General features: G+C 40.3%; 1 protein-coding gene across 2 annotated transcripts; it reads left to right on the top strand.

Annotated features, from left to right (window-relative positions):
- The first annotated feature begins 120 nt into the window (after positions 1-120).
- maea (macrophage erythroblast attacher, E3 ubiquitin ligase) lies at positions 121-17,143 on the top strand. Of its 2 annotated transcripts, none has more exons than XM_074649239.1 (9): positions 121-278; positions 6,485-6,667; positions 8,600-8,803; positions 10,146-10,268; positions 11,042-11,118; positions 11,268-11,376; positions 14,084-14,217; positions 14,560-14,755; positions 15,232-17,143. In XM_074649239.1, exons 1-9 carry the CDS (start codon positions 210-212, stop codon positions 15,325-15,327), a joined length of 1,191 nt encoding a protein of 396 aa, XP_074505340.1. In that variant the 5' UTR covers positions 121-209; the 3' UTR covers positions 15,328-17,143. The 2 variants fall into 2 exon arrangements, with proteins under 2 accessions (XP_074505340.1, XP_074505341.1); XM_074649240.1 differs by lacking the exon at positions 121-278 and adding an exon at positions 1,402-1,540.
- Positions 17,144-17,483: the final 340 nt, after the last annotated feature.

The following is a 17,483-nucleotide window of genomic DNA, read 5'->3' as shown; positions in this document are numbered from 1 at the left end:
CACCTGAGAAACAAAGCTCCCCTCACACAGAGAGAGAGAGAGAGTGCTGCCACCGTCCCAGCAGGTGGCGGTAGTGAAGCACCGTCCCTCCAGGTGGCGGTAGTGAAGCACCGTCCCTCCAGGTGGCGGTAGTGAAGCACTGAGCTCTTTCTGATGAGAGAAAAAAAAAACACAAACAACCAGACAAGAGAAAAACCTACAAAACCAAGATGGCGGTGCAAGAGACAGCATCTCAACTGTCCATGGCTCTCAAAGTCCAAGAATATCCCACCCTGAAGGTAAAAACACGCCCAAACTAACATCTACATACAGCCTAACGATTCTAGTGTGTCCCTAAATACACCATGTGTTTGATTGCATTAGTTAAATGAGGAATATTTCAGGATTTGACGGAGAGAGAAGCGGAGTTGACAGGGAGGCTAACGTTAGCTTAGCTCAGGTAGCACAGCCACTAAACTACCTGTGTTATAAAAGATAGAGCAAATATCGATAAATAACAACAGTTGGAGGCTACTTAGCTGGCTTTATGCTTCTTTAAGTAACTCTTATTAGTGATGTTAAGTGTGGTGAAGGCCTCAAAGCTGTTAGCTTAAGGTAAACGCCTGTTTTTTTTACAAAATAGTCAGGTCAGTGAACGCTCCATTCAAAAGTCCACCCACATTTTGTATGATTTTAACGTTTTAACGCTTTGTGGTTAATTTATGTGGATGTGAATGAATTTAACTACTGTGCTAACTCTGGGTAACCTTACTTAACAATTCGGCATTATAATTCAGTTAATTATAATTATATAAATGTTTAAAATAGCCCATTGGAGAACATGTCACACAACGTAGTCTATTCAACAAACATGGAATGTCGTGAACTAAACTACCGGTCAGTGAACGCTCCATACAAAAGTCCACCCGCGTTTTGTATGATTTTAACGTTTTAACGCTTTGTGGTTAATTTATGTGGACGTGAATTAATTTAACAACAGTGCTAACACTGGGTAACCTCACTTAACAATTCGGCTTTATAAGTCAGTTAAAAAGATGATAACACATGTTATAAAATAGCCACTGGAGAACATGTGACAAGGTAGTCTATTCAACAAACAGGGAATGTCGTCACAGAAATGTGGCCTGCTAGTTGGTTTTTGCTGTGGTGAAACCAGGATTAGCATCCTTTTTATCATCGCTAAAATATGAGTAGCGTGCCTCTAAGCATGCATATTGTAGCTGGGTGTAAGATGGATGGGTTGAAATCACAGGAGAGAGAGAAGCAGCCCAGTGAGTTAGCGCAGTGTCATCAGATTGCTGCTGCTGCTCTGCTCTCCTCTCTGCACTTCAAAATGGCCAGCGAGAGAAATCACACAGCTCTTCTTCTGCTGCTGCTGCCGCACACACGCACACTGTTCCTCCTCCATTGCACATAACGTTACTGCGACACCACCACTGCTAAAAAGACGAGCTCAAACAAGCCACCAGGCTGCTCCTCACATCACACAGAGAGAGCAAGACAGACAGACACGCGTCGTCGTATATAAAAAGCACGTTTTGTGAGTACTAGCAATGTATTGGCTTAGCATGATGTTGTCATGATGAATAGAATATAATGTGGTCTCCCTGTGTGTTCAGAAAAGCATGGCTGATGGTGGTTTTAGGGGGTATGTCATGTCTGCCTGCCTTTTGCTTGGATGCTGCAGTAGAAGGATGTAAGGATGATGATGGGCACCATTTTAAGACAGGAGTGATGGTTATAATTGGTATCAAATGGGGGGTTTACAGCTGTGCAGTGGTGATTACATTTGGAGCTGAATTATAATGTAAATGTGGCTTGACAAAGGGCATTACTGACTTACTGATCTGCTGGATGTTATGTCCTTGTGGAAGCATTCCTAAAGAAAATGATAACCATATATAATATATATATAGATATATATCTATATATTGGGGCTGTTAATCGTTTAAAATATTTAATAGATTTATCTCAAATGTTATCAAAATGTACCTTAAAGGGAGATTTGTGAAATATTTAATACTCATCGACATGGGAGTGGACAAATATGCTTACTTTATGCAAATTAATTTATTTATTTAATACTGAAAATCAATTAACAACACAAAACAATGACAAATATTGTCTAGAAACCCTCACAGGTACTGCATTTAGCATGAAAAATATGCTCAAATCATAACATGACAAACTCAAGAAGCCCAACAGGCAACAACAGCTGTCAGTGTGTCAGTGTGCTGACTTGACGATGACTTGCCCCAAACTGCATGTGATTATCATAAAGTGGGCATGTCTGTAAAGGGGAGACTCGTGGGTACACATAGAACCCATTTTCATTCACATATCTTGAGGTCAGAGGTCAAGGGACCCCTTTGAAAATGGCCATGACAGTTTTTCCTCGCCAAAATTTAGCGTAAGTTTGGAGCATTATTTAGCCTCCTTCGGGACAAGGTAATATGACACGGTTGGTACCAATGGATTCATCAGGTTTTTGTAGTTTCACATGTTGCCAGTATCGTCACTCTAGATTTAAAACCGGCTCCAATTTAAAAATCACAAGTTGCGTTAACGCGTCATTATTTGCGTTAACTTTGACAGCCGTAATATATATGACAAAATGTAAGTGCATAAAGGCTAGAAAATACAGGCCCAGTACATTGAAATGTCATTGTAATGCTGAATAAAGTGTGTCTGTATTCAAGGTAAGTCATAATCATCATTCATTGCTAAAATGACCTAATCCATTTAATGACTGTAGTTATTGTGATTATCGTTAATGAGTAATTTGCACTGCTTAGAGTGGGCTTGTCTCTCGCAATGAGCCGCCTCCCAACAAATCATGACAGACAACCACTCAGACTGTGTCAGCCTGGATGTTATAATAGCTGTTTGAAATGTGTTCATCATGACTGATGTACGTGTCAAAAGTAAATCAAGGTTGTATGGAAAAGAGTAATATCATACATACAATCTATTTTTCGGGTCATATTCAAAATGAGAATATTTGTATTTTTCTGAAAATGTGATGGAGATTAATCAGAAACAAATCATTATGTTTGTTTCTTTGTAGGGGTGTTATCTTGAAAAGGCATAAGGCCAAAACAAAATCTAAAGCTATATACAGTGCCTGAAATGGGCCGGTACTCACCAGTACTGAGTACCGGCACTTCTGATTTTTGTCCACATGAGTAACCTTACTTCTTACATCCTGGTGAGTCTAGGTGCCGCCCCTAAACACCTACCTAATTTAGTCTCTGTGTAAACACATAGCTCGCTTAATGCTGAGAAAACAGCGCTGAAAATGCCTAATCTGATCTAATTTAATCTGTAGGCCAACAGATGTCATATTTTAAATTGGTTTTATTGTAGCGTTTATACAATATTATATTCATGTTCAATTAATTTGATTGTATCAATAGCTTCATACAAATTGTTTATTAACCAAATAAACATTTATGTACACATTGTGGACATGTATGTCATATGCAGGCCTACTGTGTGGAGTGAAATGCAAACGAAAATACATTTGAAGTGGGATATATTACCAAGATATACGTATAAATAAAGACATATGTAATGATCATGTTATGAAACTGCTGAATTAGGGTACCGACACCTTTTTTGGTCCACTTCAGGCGCTGGCTTTATATATTGTGATGTAGTACATTTTCTGGAAATTCTTTTGAGAAACTAAAATATCCCAGTTTGAATACATGTTTTGGCTAATCCAGTGAATTTAATATCTAGGAAATCACATTCTGCGCATTGATTTGCTACATTTCTTACATCATAAAGCCATAAATGTTAAATAAATACCTACTTCTGTAGATAGTATAACAAAGGCAGTTGACATACTGTATAATAATCTCTATGGTCTTTAGTTCTGCTACATTATACAGTTCATCCTTGCTTGTTTGCATACAATGTGAATTCTATGCATATTTTATGAGTTGATTCGTCTTTCGCTGCATCTTACTGTAATCATCGCCATATAGCTGCTAAAGCCATTTCATTTCTTGATGAATTTGTTGATCTGTGGCCAAGTGTGTCACTAAAAATCTATATTTGCCGGATAAACACTGACCAGTTGATTGTATCTGTGGCAAACCCTGATCTAGGTGTATCCCTCAGGGAAAAGACATGCAGGAGACAGACGTAAAGCCAGTGCTTTTTTCCATCTTTTCCCTCTCATACAGTGGCCATACACATACCTCAGCAGAATAAGCCCCCTGTTTCTGTCAACAGCGCACTAATGAATATTTACCAGTGCATACAAAACTGTTCTTAGGTACACTTAAGTATCTGAATCATAGGGTCTCATTCTGGGCTTTAATTTAGCAAAATTGTATCTGATAGACTTAATAATAGTACCAGCGGAGAAACAACATTCTTTACTCTATCCTGTTTTGTGGCCTGCTTGCATAATTTCCCTCTCCAATGTTAGTGACCTGTGAAATTAACTTGGCTCTCACTTAGAAGGAAAATAACCCTGGTAATGGATCAAAGCACTCCTCTTGTTTTGTTTTTTTGTTTTTTTTATGCAGTAGGCCTCTCAAGCCCCTTTCACACATGTACAGCAACGATGAACTTATCTAGGCTTTACCTGGAGGAGCTGTATGTGAGAACGCCCGACAGGCTTTACCCCTTCAGCAGCTCCTTAGTACAAAGTCTGTGTGATGTCCGATTGAGCCCATGTGTGAATAGAGTCGGTCATTGTCCAGAGAATTCATGGCAAGCGAGTGGGCGTGATGATGACGTTTCTATCATATTACTGGCGCGAAACCGGGAAAAAATAAACATCCGAGCGTGAATGTGAAGAAATGACCCCTCAATTACATAATGTCGCCAATGTACGGCCGACCCGAATGCTTCAAAGCTTCGACCGTTACCATGGTAATCAACCTCCAGATCAATATTCAAATCCTTCATTTTTTGTTTTTTTGTATATATATAAGTATGTAATAATAATGTCTAAATCCCCAAATAGCCCATGAAATACGGAATAATCCCACAACATGATTCATTATTCATATTCAACATTAATTATTAGTAGTTATTCTCAGACGGATATCGCGGTCTGTTGTGTGAAGAGGTGTGTGTATGTACAGTAGTAGCTTTGAAGCCAAAAAAATGGTATTTCGGGACAGCCCTATGCCAATGAAAATGTCTAAATGGAGAGACGACGAGATGTGGGAACTTCTGTTGGTATGGGTCGACGCCAAAATCGGCATATTCAAGGAACGACGGGAGACTCTGTTGCTTATGACCAAATTACAAACCGGCTACGTGACCGCGGTGTAATCCGCGTCATATCCTGCCTCCTGCACACTCTACCCTCGCCTAAAGCAAAAGGAGTATTTCCAGTAGGTGAGAGCGCGTCTGACACAGACAATCTCCTGTTGTGTGCTATATGTGAGAAAGGTCGACTCCGGACCTGATTCTCCGGACGTTGTGCCTCATGAAAGAACCACTCGTATGAACAGATTTGTTCATCAGTGCCTTTTACGAGGGATTTAGCAGAACTTATCGCACTCACCAATTTTCTTGTATTTTGAATTTTCTCTTAGGTGCGAACACAATTTACGAGTGGTCCAGACCTGTCGTATGAGCGAACTGCAATTAGTCTACTGTTATCCAAACCTAAGTTTTTCCACTAATGGATTGTATATTTCATTACTTTGAACTCCTCTTTTAGGCACAGGTGGCATTCATCATGTTTACGTGGATCATTTTACACAGTTATCTGAAGTTAGGAGCGTTTCCTGAATCTGACGTGGCACACTCGTACGAGCCCACGGTACAAAAAAAAGAGAAAATAGAAAGTTAACATAAGAATACGAAGATGTTCTTGCATGAGGCCCAATGTCCTGAGTTCATATGAGAAAACGGCTTCCACTATGGTCAAATGAATCTGGTTCACAGGCTTTGTTTAAACTGAATTCCGCACAGTTCATGTGGGGTATTCTGTAGATATCAGCAGTAGCAAGAAAGACAGGATTGTTGCCGACTGAGAAAGTAGGGACCAGCTATCTGCTTCCTGCTTTAATTTGTTTCCGTCGAGGAGTCCTTGCTGCATAAATGTCATGAAATTAGGCTGCTAGAAGACGGTTCACAGGGCCTCATAGAGAACACTGCTGATAGTGTTAATGTCTTTCCCACTGCCGGTGACATTTTTACAAGAGTCTTTGCAAAAGTCTATCAGTATTTATTTGGATAGACTGTTCATTCCTAGTCTGTATGTGTGTGTGCTCCAGTTTCTTTAGTCTCTACAAAACAGGATATCTATGCAAACTACTTCTATTTCTACAGTTTTTTTGTTTTGTAGAAGATCCATTATAGCTCAGCTATCTACACAACCTTCTACCTTTTGCAGAATACAAACCATAATCAGCTACATGTAATTTTCACTAATGACAAATTGTACAGCGTGAACTTGTCGCTGCTAAACTTTAAAGGTAAATATCCCGTGGCGTTTTTATCGTTGCAGGTGCCGTACGAGACTCTGAACAAACGTTTCAGGGCGGCTCAGAAAAACATCGACCGGGAGACGAGCCACGTGACGATGGTCGTTGCCGAGCTGGAGAAGACGCTGAGCAGCTTCCCAGTGGTCGACTCCGTGGTGTCACTGCTGGATGGCGTGGTGGAGAAACTCAGCGCCCTGAAGAGGAAGGTGAGGGATACAAATGTACACATACACATACACATACACACACGCACACACACACACACACACACACACACTCTCTGTATCGATTGAGATTTCTTGTACAGTAAAAGCCAAGATATTTGGGTACACACATGAAAGCATCTATTGAATGAACGAACACGCACAATCCCTGGTGAGTTTATATCCTATCATTCTCTTATAATGTACACAGAAATGCAAAGAAAACCCCAAACACTTAAATCTGTTATTCACCTTCCTCTTTTAGTTTAATTATGGTTGACAGATGATAGACACGTTTGACTAATAAAGGCAATTACCCTCCGTGCTTAATCACGGTTCTTTTGCCTCTGACTCTCTCTTTGTTATTGCTTGTTTTGTGTTTCTAATTTCTAATTAATTAACTCATTTAACAATAGAGGTGTTGCCTTCATTATTTCTGTTTTCAGAGGGCTGCTCTTGGACAAAATAGAGATTACAGAAACAATCAGACACAACAGAAAATTGGCTCAACAAAGCGAGTGCAGCTATGTTTGTGGAAGGTTTATCACAACAATCATGTCTGTGTGTTTACTCGGGTGATACTACACTTCAAGGCCAGGTTTTTCCATTGTAACCACTAGGGATGTCACAGTGAGGACATTTTTCCCACCGGTTAACTATCTTGTGACAACACCAGTGTTACCGATTACACCGGACATTTTAAAAGAAAAGATGACGCTCAATATCTGTAGAGCGATGTCTGTGATCTTTAGCGTTGGATGGCTGTGTTTCTGGCCTCTCCGCCACAGGTTTCTACCTGCCGCCGCTGTGTTGTGCAAGCCGGCTGTGACAGCAACGTCGTTCTTTGGAAATATTGCAAAATAGACGCTTTTGCTTTTTGATTAACACCAAATCCTCCACCCTCGTCTTGCCTGTCAGCTCTCTGTTGTCCCCTGAAATCTGACTCCTGCTACTCTGAGCTGAGGCTCCGTACAAAGCAGACACTTTTACTTTCAATTTGTAGCGTCCGTTGTCCAACTATATGTTGAGAACACGGCGCTGATATGCGAAAATGAACTAAATTGGTTTTATTTCTATAAAATAAAAAAAAGCAAAACAATGGTGGGGGCGGTGGGCAAGTGATGTAATTGTTGTGTGCCCGAACACCGTGTAACACTGCATAACACCAACTACTGTGGTAGCACACTGCTGGTGTGCTTGGAGCATAGGAGTCATTCCCTCCCAAATATGTGTGACCGAATCTGGTCCGGCTGGTGTAGAGAAAAGTAGTCCAAAAGTCAAGAATGAAATCTGAAAGTGAGAGTTTAGTTCAAGACCTAAAAAGGAGAATTAAGAGTGGAAGACAAAGCAATGCGATTTTATTTTGAAAACTCATCTGAAATGGTAGCATAGCAAATACGGTCATGTACGGTCTGATATAATCACCATTTACTCACTACAATATCACTTCAGCAAACATTTTTTAATATAAATGTAAGATGCAGCAATGGGAATACACCGTGTCCGTTGTTTTTATGTTTATAACACACAACAACAAACAAGAGTTTATCTACAGAACAAGAAGCAGCTGTTTATTCTGGCGTGTCCTCAACAATGCTCAAGGTTTGAAAAGTCTTATGGTCTCTGGCTTCAGTGTGACGGCAGACAGGCTCCGGTTATAATATAGATTTGCAGTAATCGGCAGTGCAAAAGGTTTATAAGAAGTTCTGTGTTTCCTCCTGTTCAAAAAACAGCTTTATAAAGATAATCAGATTCTGTTTGGATAGTTTAATCTGAAAGAAATCCTCTAAATAAGAAAGCTTGAGCTCCTTCTTTTAGGAAATCCAGCACTGCCCAGTATGGATATTGAGAGCGTCAATTTGAATTTCTCTTTAACATGATGCATATTGAGCTTTTAGCAGATATCTAGATTGTTCTTGTGTGTGTGTCCCGCAGGCCGCAGAGTCCATCCAAGCAGAAGACGAGAGCGCCAAGCTGTGTAAGCGTCGCATCGAGCACCTGAAGGAGCACAGCAGCGACCAGCCGGCCTCAGTCAACTTGTGGAAGAAGAAGCGCATGGACCGAATGATGGTGGAGCATCTGCTGCGTTGCGGCTACTACAACACAGCCGTTAAACTGGCCAGACAGAGCGGCATAGAGGTAACTCTCTCTGTGTGAATCATCGGTTTTGTCTCAAAGTCATTCAGTAGTTCTTTGAGTACTTATAGTATTTTGCATTTGAGAACATTGGGACAAACTAAAAGACTCACTGACCCTCTTAAGCTGTCAGTTTAAGTTAAAGGGTAACTTTGATATTCGGTCCGGTATTGAGGGAAAACTCTGCAGACAGCAGTCGCTAAACAGGCTTCCATGTAATCTCTCGGGGCGACTCCTCTCCATCAATACCAGTTCACTAAAAGTGCTTGTTTTTGTCTCAGACAGGCTCTGATTGTTATTATAAGTGTCTGACAACATTATGGAAAGGAGCCCGACAGAGAAATAAAACGTTTAACATGAGTGGGAGAGGACTGACCTGGACTTCTGCAGAAGTCCAATGTTTGCTTGACATGTAGTCGAAGAGAACATACAGAATATGATACATAAAGTCCACAAAAAGAGTGAAGTTTCTAAAGGTTTTTTCGAGATAAACTGGAGGAGAAGGGATTTGTGTGTACAGTAGATCAGCGCCGAGTCAAAGCGAAAAAACTTCGACAGCAATATTTCAAAGTCTGTGATTCCTAGGGGTGAAAATCACAAGTTTCATCACGATACAATATTATATAGATTCTTTGGATAACAATACAATCTTTGCTGATATCACAAAGTCTTTTATTCAATTCAATTCAACTAAAATATGATTTGACAATCAATTTCATCACTGGGCTCTTCCAGACATTTAAATGAAAGACAATCTATTCTTTTTGATAGAAAGAATAAATATAAAGTGCGAATTTCAAAATAAAGTTGTATCTTAAAGATGACAATATATATATTGATATTTTCACTTTGCATCAATGATATAGGATCGTTGATATATCGTTACACCCCTAGTGATTCCCTGCATAGAAGTGGCAGCTCTTGAGACAAAACAGATAAATTTGCTCCTCCGTACACGCCCCTCAGAGCAGCTTTGTTTTTTTATTTGGTCCGCTTTAATTTGTGCACTGTGAAACCAAGCCAGACTGAATTGAAAACGAGCCAAAAGTATCAATTTCACTCTGATTCGGACAAACCAAACCTTACACTCAAAAACATAAGAAAATAGGGTTCAGGTTGAAACAATACAGACGTTACTATTTATTACACATTTATTGTGTAGTTATGTGTTGTGATGCGTGTCAGCCTGATTCCTAAAACATTGGGTTTTATGATAAGTTAATTCATCTGTTGTTTACCAGTTCTTTCTGAATCAAATCTTTTGTTTACCACACTGTGCTTAACTTTAGTTTTTTTTATGAAGCCCTTCTTCTCTATTAATACATCCACTCTTCTGTGTTTTTAGGATCTGGTCAACATCGAGATGTTCCTCACAGCTAAGGAGGTGGAGGAGTCTCTGGAGAGGCAGGAGACGGCCACTTGCCTAGCCTGGTGCCATGACAACAAGTCCCGCCTCCGCAAGATGAAGGTAGCTCATTTACAAGTGTCAAATTTGACTTCAAGAAACAGGGAGGTTTAATACTTACCAGCCTGTAACAAACAAACAAATAACTTCACCGGTTTAGGTCAAGCAGAAGTATATGGCTCAATTCTTGTTGTTTTTTGTATGTCGCATATTTCTGCTCTCTCTAAACAAGAATCAACAATGTAACGCTGATTGTGTTCAGAAACGGACCCGTTAAGATTTAATTACTCTTCCTGTGTGTTTTACCCTTCTGGCAGTGTCAGCAAGTTACTGTGTTAATCCTGAGATCCTATTAAACCAGAAAGTACTCAGTAGAGCGCCAAGACAGAATAAGCCTCCCAGTTAGCTGTTACTCTGAGAGTCAACCTTGTACTGCGTAGAGGGCAGAATATTTATATGATCAGTCCCAGGTTGAGATGCTGACGCTGGGGAAAATGGTTTTGATTTTCATTCTTGTGAGAGTGTTTGTGAAATTTGGTCTGGTTTAGCTCCAGTTCACTGCCAGACGCAGGTACATGTTAGTTCCAACTGTTATTTATAACCCCTCACATATCCCACCAGACAAAGTGGTTTGATATGTGGTTTTTTTTTCTGTTCCTAAACCCATCGGGTGATAAAATATTGAAAGGCATCTTGAGAATCTACCAGCACAAAGAGATCAGTTTCCTGCCTGCTCTCAAGGTTCATGAAGGGCAAACTGGAAACTTGTGAGGATTCTGCAGCACTTCAGTGTTTTAAACTTTCTGGCATCTCTTTTTGTCTGTTTTCTTTGGCAGAGTTGTCTTGAGTTCAGTCTGAGAATCCAAGAGTTCATTGAGCTCATCAGACAAAACAAACGCATGGATGCAGTCAGGTAACACACACACACACACATGCATATATATGGGCATTACACACTAACTGTTTCACCTTACTTACACAAACTGCAACTTTTCACCAGTCACTAAAACAAACAACATATCGCTCACCTATGTTGTTTGTGTGTGTCTCTGTGTATCTCAGACATGCAAGGAAGCATTTCAGCCAAGCAGAGGGTGGACAGTTGGATGAGGTTCGGCAGGTGATGGGCATGCTGGCCTTCCCATCAGATACACATATCTCCCCATACAAGGTAAAACCCAAAGTCTTTCCTAGCTTAAATGTGTCCATGTCAGGGTTCAACGTTGTTTTCTTTTCACAAGTAGGTCAGAAATCTACTTGCACTAAGTCAATTTTAACTTTCCCCTATACAAATTGTTTTATTTATTAGCGGTTATCAGATTACAACAAAAGACCAAAGTTAATTGTCATGTTTAATTTTACTATAAATAAATGAATCTGAAGTTTCGCTCACATCTTCTATAACGCCACTCAACTAAACTCCTGTTTCCAGGATAACTGAAACACTCGAGAATGGACACAGCCTGGTCTCATCTCACATTCATCACCATTTACTCTCTGATCACATATAAACTACATCACTGCCGAAAGGCGAGACGGATGCTTTCAAATGAAGTCACGTGTGTTAATGTCAACGCTAAAAATGTGTCCATTTAATCTCACACGCTTTGTCTATACCTGCCGCCTTTATCTAGCGAGTGCCCGATCGATACTGAGCATGAGCAACTCTCAACAGAGATGAGAAGGAAGCAAGATGGCTCTTCAGATACTTCCATCATCAGCTCCAGAAAAAAGTGTTTAATTCTTTTTAACGCTAGGTTTAGTAGCCCGACGTGGCATTTTACTTGCCCCCTGACAAAGCGGGCAGTCTGCATTTATGAAATTTAATTTGGTCAGACCCATTTCACACACACATGGTGTACTCATCTGAGCGTCTCCCATTTTGAAAGTAAATTACATGAGATGAGACACATCATCCCATTTATGTTCTTCTCAGTGGATACACACCTCATTGTGTCATTAAACACAGCTGTGTTTACATTCTGTGCACACCGTGGATAAATCACAAACATAACAGATACTTGTTCACTTGCATCAAGTTTTTTTTATTAAAAGAAGACGGCACTGAAATAATTTCAGGTGTTGGAACTTGATAGAGATCAAGCAGAGGAAGTGTTATGGCAGCAGACCGGCCACTAGAGGGCTCTGTTGCATTCTAAATCAACACACGTCCCTCTTGAGCTACATTAGACTTAGTGGCTGGTTACAGTAGCAGTGTTGTTATTTTTAAACTTCCATTTAAAAGTCCTCTGAGAAACAAGAGTTGTACCACAACAACAACAACAACAACAACAACAACAACGCTTCATCTCAAAAAGCATTTAGCTTCTTTTCTGTAAACAGTAGACGGACCAAGCCAAACTACAGTGACAACATTTTTTGCCAGCTTCTTGTGCCAGAAGCAGAACTGAGCATCTCAGTCCTCTGCCAACATGTTGGTTGGGCTGCACATTTATAGCTAAATTATCATCACAGTTATTTTTTTTATCAATGTTGAGTTCCTGATCAGTTATCAATCCATCTTTTCAAACAAATGCCCTCACTTTCCTTTAGGGATGTCACGAGAGACTTTGACGGCATGTGACAGTACTCATTTTTCTACAGTACCACAGGTGCTGTCAGGACTCAAGATTAACAGTGTCCCTGGGGCGATAGAAAATCTGTTTGGGACTTAGTAAATTTACTATTGACGCATCCAGGGGACGCACCGTATTATTTCGCTGATAATGCTACATAATAAATAACAAATCTGTGTTGAAATCGGCAAGACAAGAGCTAGTTAATGTTAGCAGTTGGTAGCCGGTAAGAAGCTCAGTCCTGCACAGAGCAGGCTCTGTTCAGTAAAAATTAATATATTAAATTAGATAAATTCTAACGTTATCATGATGTTATCAATGTAATCTAATCAAATGTAGCTTTTGGGTAGAAACTTGAATAAATCCAGCTGTTTGAAGGAGAAGTTTTCACAGCAATCTAAAATAGATAATAGAGAGGGAATCATGACCTGTTAAACTTCTTAACAAAAAGAAACAGTATGTAAACTGTAATAAAGGAGTGTACGTTGAAGTACATGGGATTTATTGTTTCACTTTTGTTTTTTACTTTGGTATCGATAATTGTATAAATTTCATTGGTATTGGTATCCACTACTAAATTCCTGGTATCGTGACATCCCTACTTCCCTCTACATTACACAAATGTGAAAACATAGTCACACACATGAAACAAAATCAGGCTCAATAAAAATGTAGCCACCATAGCTTACAGACAAATAAAAGGATTTAACTGCAACTGTGACTTAATTTAGAAAATGCATTTACATTACATTTGTAGGACGGGCAGAGCAGAGAGCCGTTAATCACAGTTTGCTCTGAACAGATGCCCGTCCATTTGTGGACTCGAAACCTGGATCTATTCAGGTCGTTGAAAACAGGTTGCCCAACTCTTCTCCAATGTACTCGTATGCTTATTATTAAAGCATACAACATCACGAGAGTGACATTATATCCGTGCCTTCAGGAGGAGTCTGGAATCGGACACCACCCTGATGGTGTTATTTCCGGAGGACAACAACCTCTCAAGGGCAACGCACACATTGGCAGAGTGAGCGTGTTACATTTTGCTCCTGGGACTGAATATCCTGGCTACAGTATACTGATCACTTGGCTGCTGTCTGGTGTTTGCTGCCGTTGACATCGCCCCAGTGAATGCAATGTAGTCACAAATGTTTGGGGAGTAAACATTGTTTGTTTGTGTAGGAAACAAAATAGAAGAGTTGTGTGACACAGGTCTGCACCTCGCTGTATGTGAACTCTCAGTACTGTGTCTTTAACTGGCTGTTAGTGTAAAACTCTCTGTTGTTCTTCCTGTTCCATCAGGATCTTTTGGATCCAGCCCGCTGGAAGATGCTGATCCAGCAGTTCCGATATGACAACTACAGACTGCACCAGCTGGGGAACAACTCTGTCTTCACGATCACCCTACAGGCTGGTCTGTCTGCCATCAAGACACCGTATCCTACCACACTTTACTTACAATAATAAGCTGCTTCTGATTTAATCTCCTCAGACAAACTTTATACGTTTTGTTGAAATGGTGTTCTGTTATCTCAGTGGTATGTTCATGTTGTTACAGTTAGATTAATACCATCAAATGAGGTCTTGATCCCACATAACTTGTTCCCCTCTTATCTTTGCTCCTACTGTCTAACAGAAAGTGCAAATGTTCCACAAGAATGAATTAAAACTGAGTGGATTATTCTTTCCACTGATGCTGTCTGCTGTGAGACCCATAATACCGTCACACATTGAGAAATGATTTCACTTATTTTCCTTAACCTCCATGCCTGTTCCAGTCAGTGCTACAAGGAGGATGGTACCTCTAAGAACCCAGACTGCCCAGTGTGCAGTAAATCCCTCAACAAGTTGGCCCAGCCACTACCCATGGCCCACTGCGCCAACTCCAGACTAGTCTGTAAGATCTCTGGGGAGGTCATGAATGAAAACAACCCTCCAATGATGCTGCCTAATGGATACGTCTACGGCTACAATGTGAGTAAACTGACTAAAAGATGAAATACATCCAAAAGCAGATGACAGTCGGCACGCCTCCGGTTTGGAGAAGCAAAGAAAAGTTACCGCATAGATGCAAAGCGACGTACTGCTGTAGACGGGGCTGTTAGCAAAACGTTTTTTAGCCACCTAAAAGAGGCGTACACATAAACTGATGGTGATTATATTTAGAGCCTTTGTTTTAGGCGGCTAAAATAAGTTTTGGCGCTGCTCCGCCTACAGCAGTACATTGATATGCTTCCGTGCGGTAACTCCTTTCTGCTTCTCCAAACTTGGGGTGTGTCGACTGTCATCTACTGTAGGTAATACACTGACTATGGATTAGTACCTCATACAACCCCACTTCAAAACAACCAATTATCCCTTTTAGAAACTCCGTATGGATGCAGGAAAAAGTCCTATAAATGTTTGTTTTTCTTTGTAACTTATTACTCTCTGCGTCTTGTCTCTTCCAGTCCCTTCTGTCCATCCGCCAAGATGACAAAGTGGTGTGTCCCAGAACCAAAGAAGTCTTCAACTTCTCTCAGGCTGAGAAGGTCTACATCATGTGATCACTCAGACAACCCGTCTGAGTATGATGGAATACGGCCCGTCATTCATCACCTGTGACCCGGCCTACTCAGAGAGCCACCTGTGGAGCTGTGATCCAGTGCCCCCCCACCCACAGACACACCCGGCATTCTCCCAATACATGATCAGCTGAAGTTCTCCAGTTCCCTTCCCCCTCCCATTTTATCACACAGAAACTGGGATCCTTTCAGACTCTGTTTTAGACGTGGCTAGAGAACAAGAAGTTGATTGATATGATCCATTCAAGCACAGGGACTATCAACATTGTCATTTATCTTCCCTCTCTCTGAAGTTTAGAGACTACAGAAAAAGGACTGAGGGGGTGAAAAAACTGCTAGGTAGTTATTTGATTTTATTACAACAAATAAAAAACTTGTTGAGGTTACTTTGACTTTTCACTAGTGGTGTTCCTTTGTTACTAAAATAACGTGTCAGGACTGTGTTAACTCGCTCCATTAACTTGATTAACACGAAGATTTGTGCTTTTTATTTCCAAAACAAACGTGGCTGACCTCCTAGTCATGTGGTAGCATCTCATCCTGTGATGCATGCTGTTGACATCCTTTGTCTTCTAGCCATGTTTTTTGGTGGGTTGTTGGGGGGGATATATGTTAAATACCTCCTTTACTGCCTACTCTTTTTGCATTTCATCCCCCCCCAACCCCCTCCTGGTTGTGAAACCGGAGCCTGATTCGGGCCGCAGTAGGCTCCTTTTCAAATGTAAATATTAGATAGGACTTGATCATCCTCATGTTTAAATTCAGGGGGTTTTGGGGGGACAAGTAACGACAATGAAGATTAACCTTCTACCGAGATTGCTGTGTGAACTGAACAAGTCTTTTTCTTGGGTGTTGTAAACCTGACATCGCCCACAGTACCCTCAAGTTGTTCAGTAAAACTTCTCATTTCTGAAGAATCTGATGGTAATATTAATTATGGTGTATTTACTACCATAACGAAATTTTACGCAATATTCACACAAGAAAAAAACAACTTTGATGTTTTTTTTTTTTTTAATTGAACAAATTGTCTTCCTTTTTTTGGTGTGTGAGGTTTCACTTCTCTTCAACCAATTTCCTTTCTTCAGCTAAAAAAGAAAGAGTACATTCAGATGAAGCCCCTGGGTGTTTTTAAGTTCATTCAACATTTCCCAAATAGTTTTAATTTCTTAACTATTTTTCCAACAATGAACAAAAAAATGAAAGAGACTGTGCTGATATTTTTTTTTTTCCAGTCTTGTGCTCTGCGTATGTTGAAGCTGCAACACTCTACAGGGTTTACGTAGCATATATGTACACCAACTGCTTCAACACTACATGTACTTTCATGCACATACATACCTTTTATTAGAGAAATGCATTAAGAGGCAGGATCAAAACCCTCACTAAGCGGTTGATCTGCCTTTTCTTGCAAACTCTGAAGGGAAAACTTTTGGTCATCTGACAACACGACTCATCCAAACCTGCTGTACATGACGATAGACTGAGAATGTGATCACAACAAGATGTTCACAAATCTGGACTTCAGTGACGACTAATGCACAAATAACCCTTGAAATTGTGACCCACACTAAGCAACCCCAAAAAATGCAGTTTTATGTTAAACATGATCGGTCTTGTGGTCAATCATTTCTTCCATTTGTTGTTTATTGACAAACCAAAAGTTGCCTCATTTTGTGTCGATTTGGAACTGTACGTGTAAAGACACAGACTGTCCTGTGTATTTGTGTTGGTAGAATAGATAAAAGGGGATTGTTTCATGAGCAATATGCCTCATAAAGATTTCAGTGAACTTTGATTTCAGTGTTTCATTATTTGCAATGTCTACCGTGAACATCAGCATTACCATAAGCTCCGATGGGTGTGACGAGATTAACGACTCACTGCGGGTCTGTTTGCATGGAAATGAACCCAGAGTGTCGTGTCTTTCACCTGAAACTGCATCTCCATGGTCTCGATCGTTCTGTGTGGGCGTTTTTTGGTCTTGCAGTGAAAAACAAGCTTACAGATGGTAATAGACTGCAGTGTTGATCATTTAAATACATTCAGATGAAAGACGAAGGCGAATGTGACAAGATTTGGTCGAACAATTGACTTTGTGGTCTTTCATTGCTCTTTCAAAAAAGCCACAATCTGTA

The sequence above is a fragment of the Sebastes fasciatus genome, chromosome 10 (genome assembly GCF_043250625.1).
Source record: "Sebastes fasciatus isolate fSebFas1 chromosome 10, fSebFas1.pri, whole genome shotgun sequence".
NCBI lineage: Eukaryota > Metazoa > Chordata > Actinopteri > Perciformes > Sebastidae > Sebastes > Sebastes fasciatus.
The sequence above is the reverse complement of the archived record's forward strand: the minus strand, read 5'-3'. Positions and strand labels throughout refer to the sequence as shown.

What these genes read in the sequence shown, in the direction of transcription:
- maea (XM_074649239.1), top strand. Translation starts at nt 210, where the DNA reads ATGGCGGTGCAAGAGACAGCATCTCAACTGTCCATGGCTCTCAAAGTC. An exon ending in CACATATCTCCCCATACAAG is followed by an intron (nt 11,377 to 14,083) that starts GTAAAACCCAAA and finishes CTGTTCCATCAG; the next exon opens with GATCTTTTGGATCCAGCCCG. An exon ending in GATACGTCTACGGCTACAAT is followed by an intron (nt 14,756 to 15,231) that starts GTGAGTAAACTG and finishes TGTCTCTTCCAG; the next exon opens with TCCCTTCTGTCCATCCGCCA.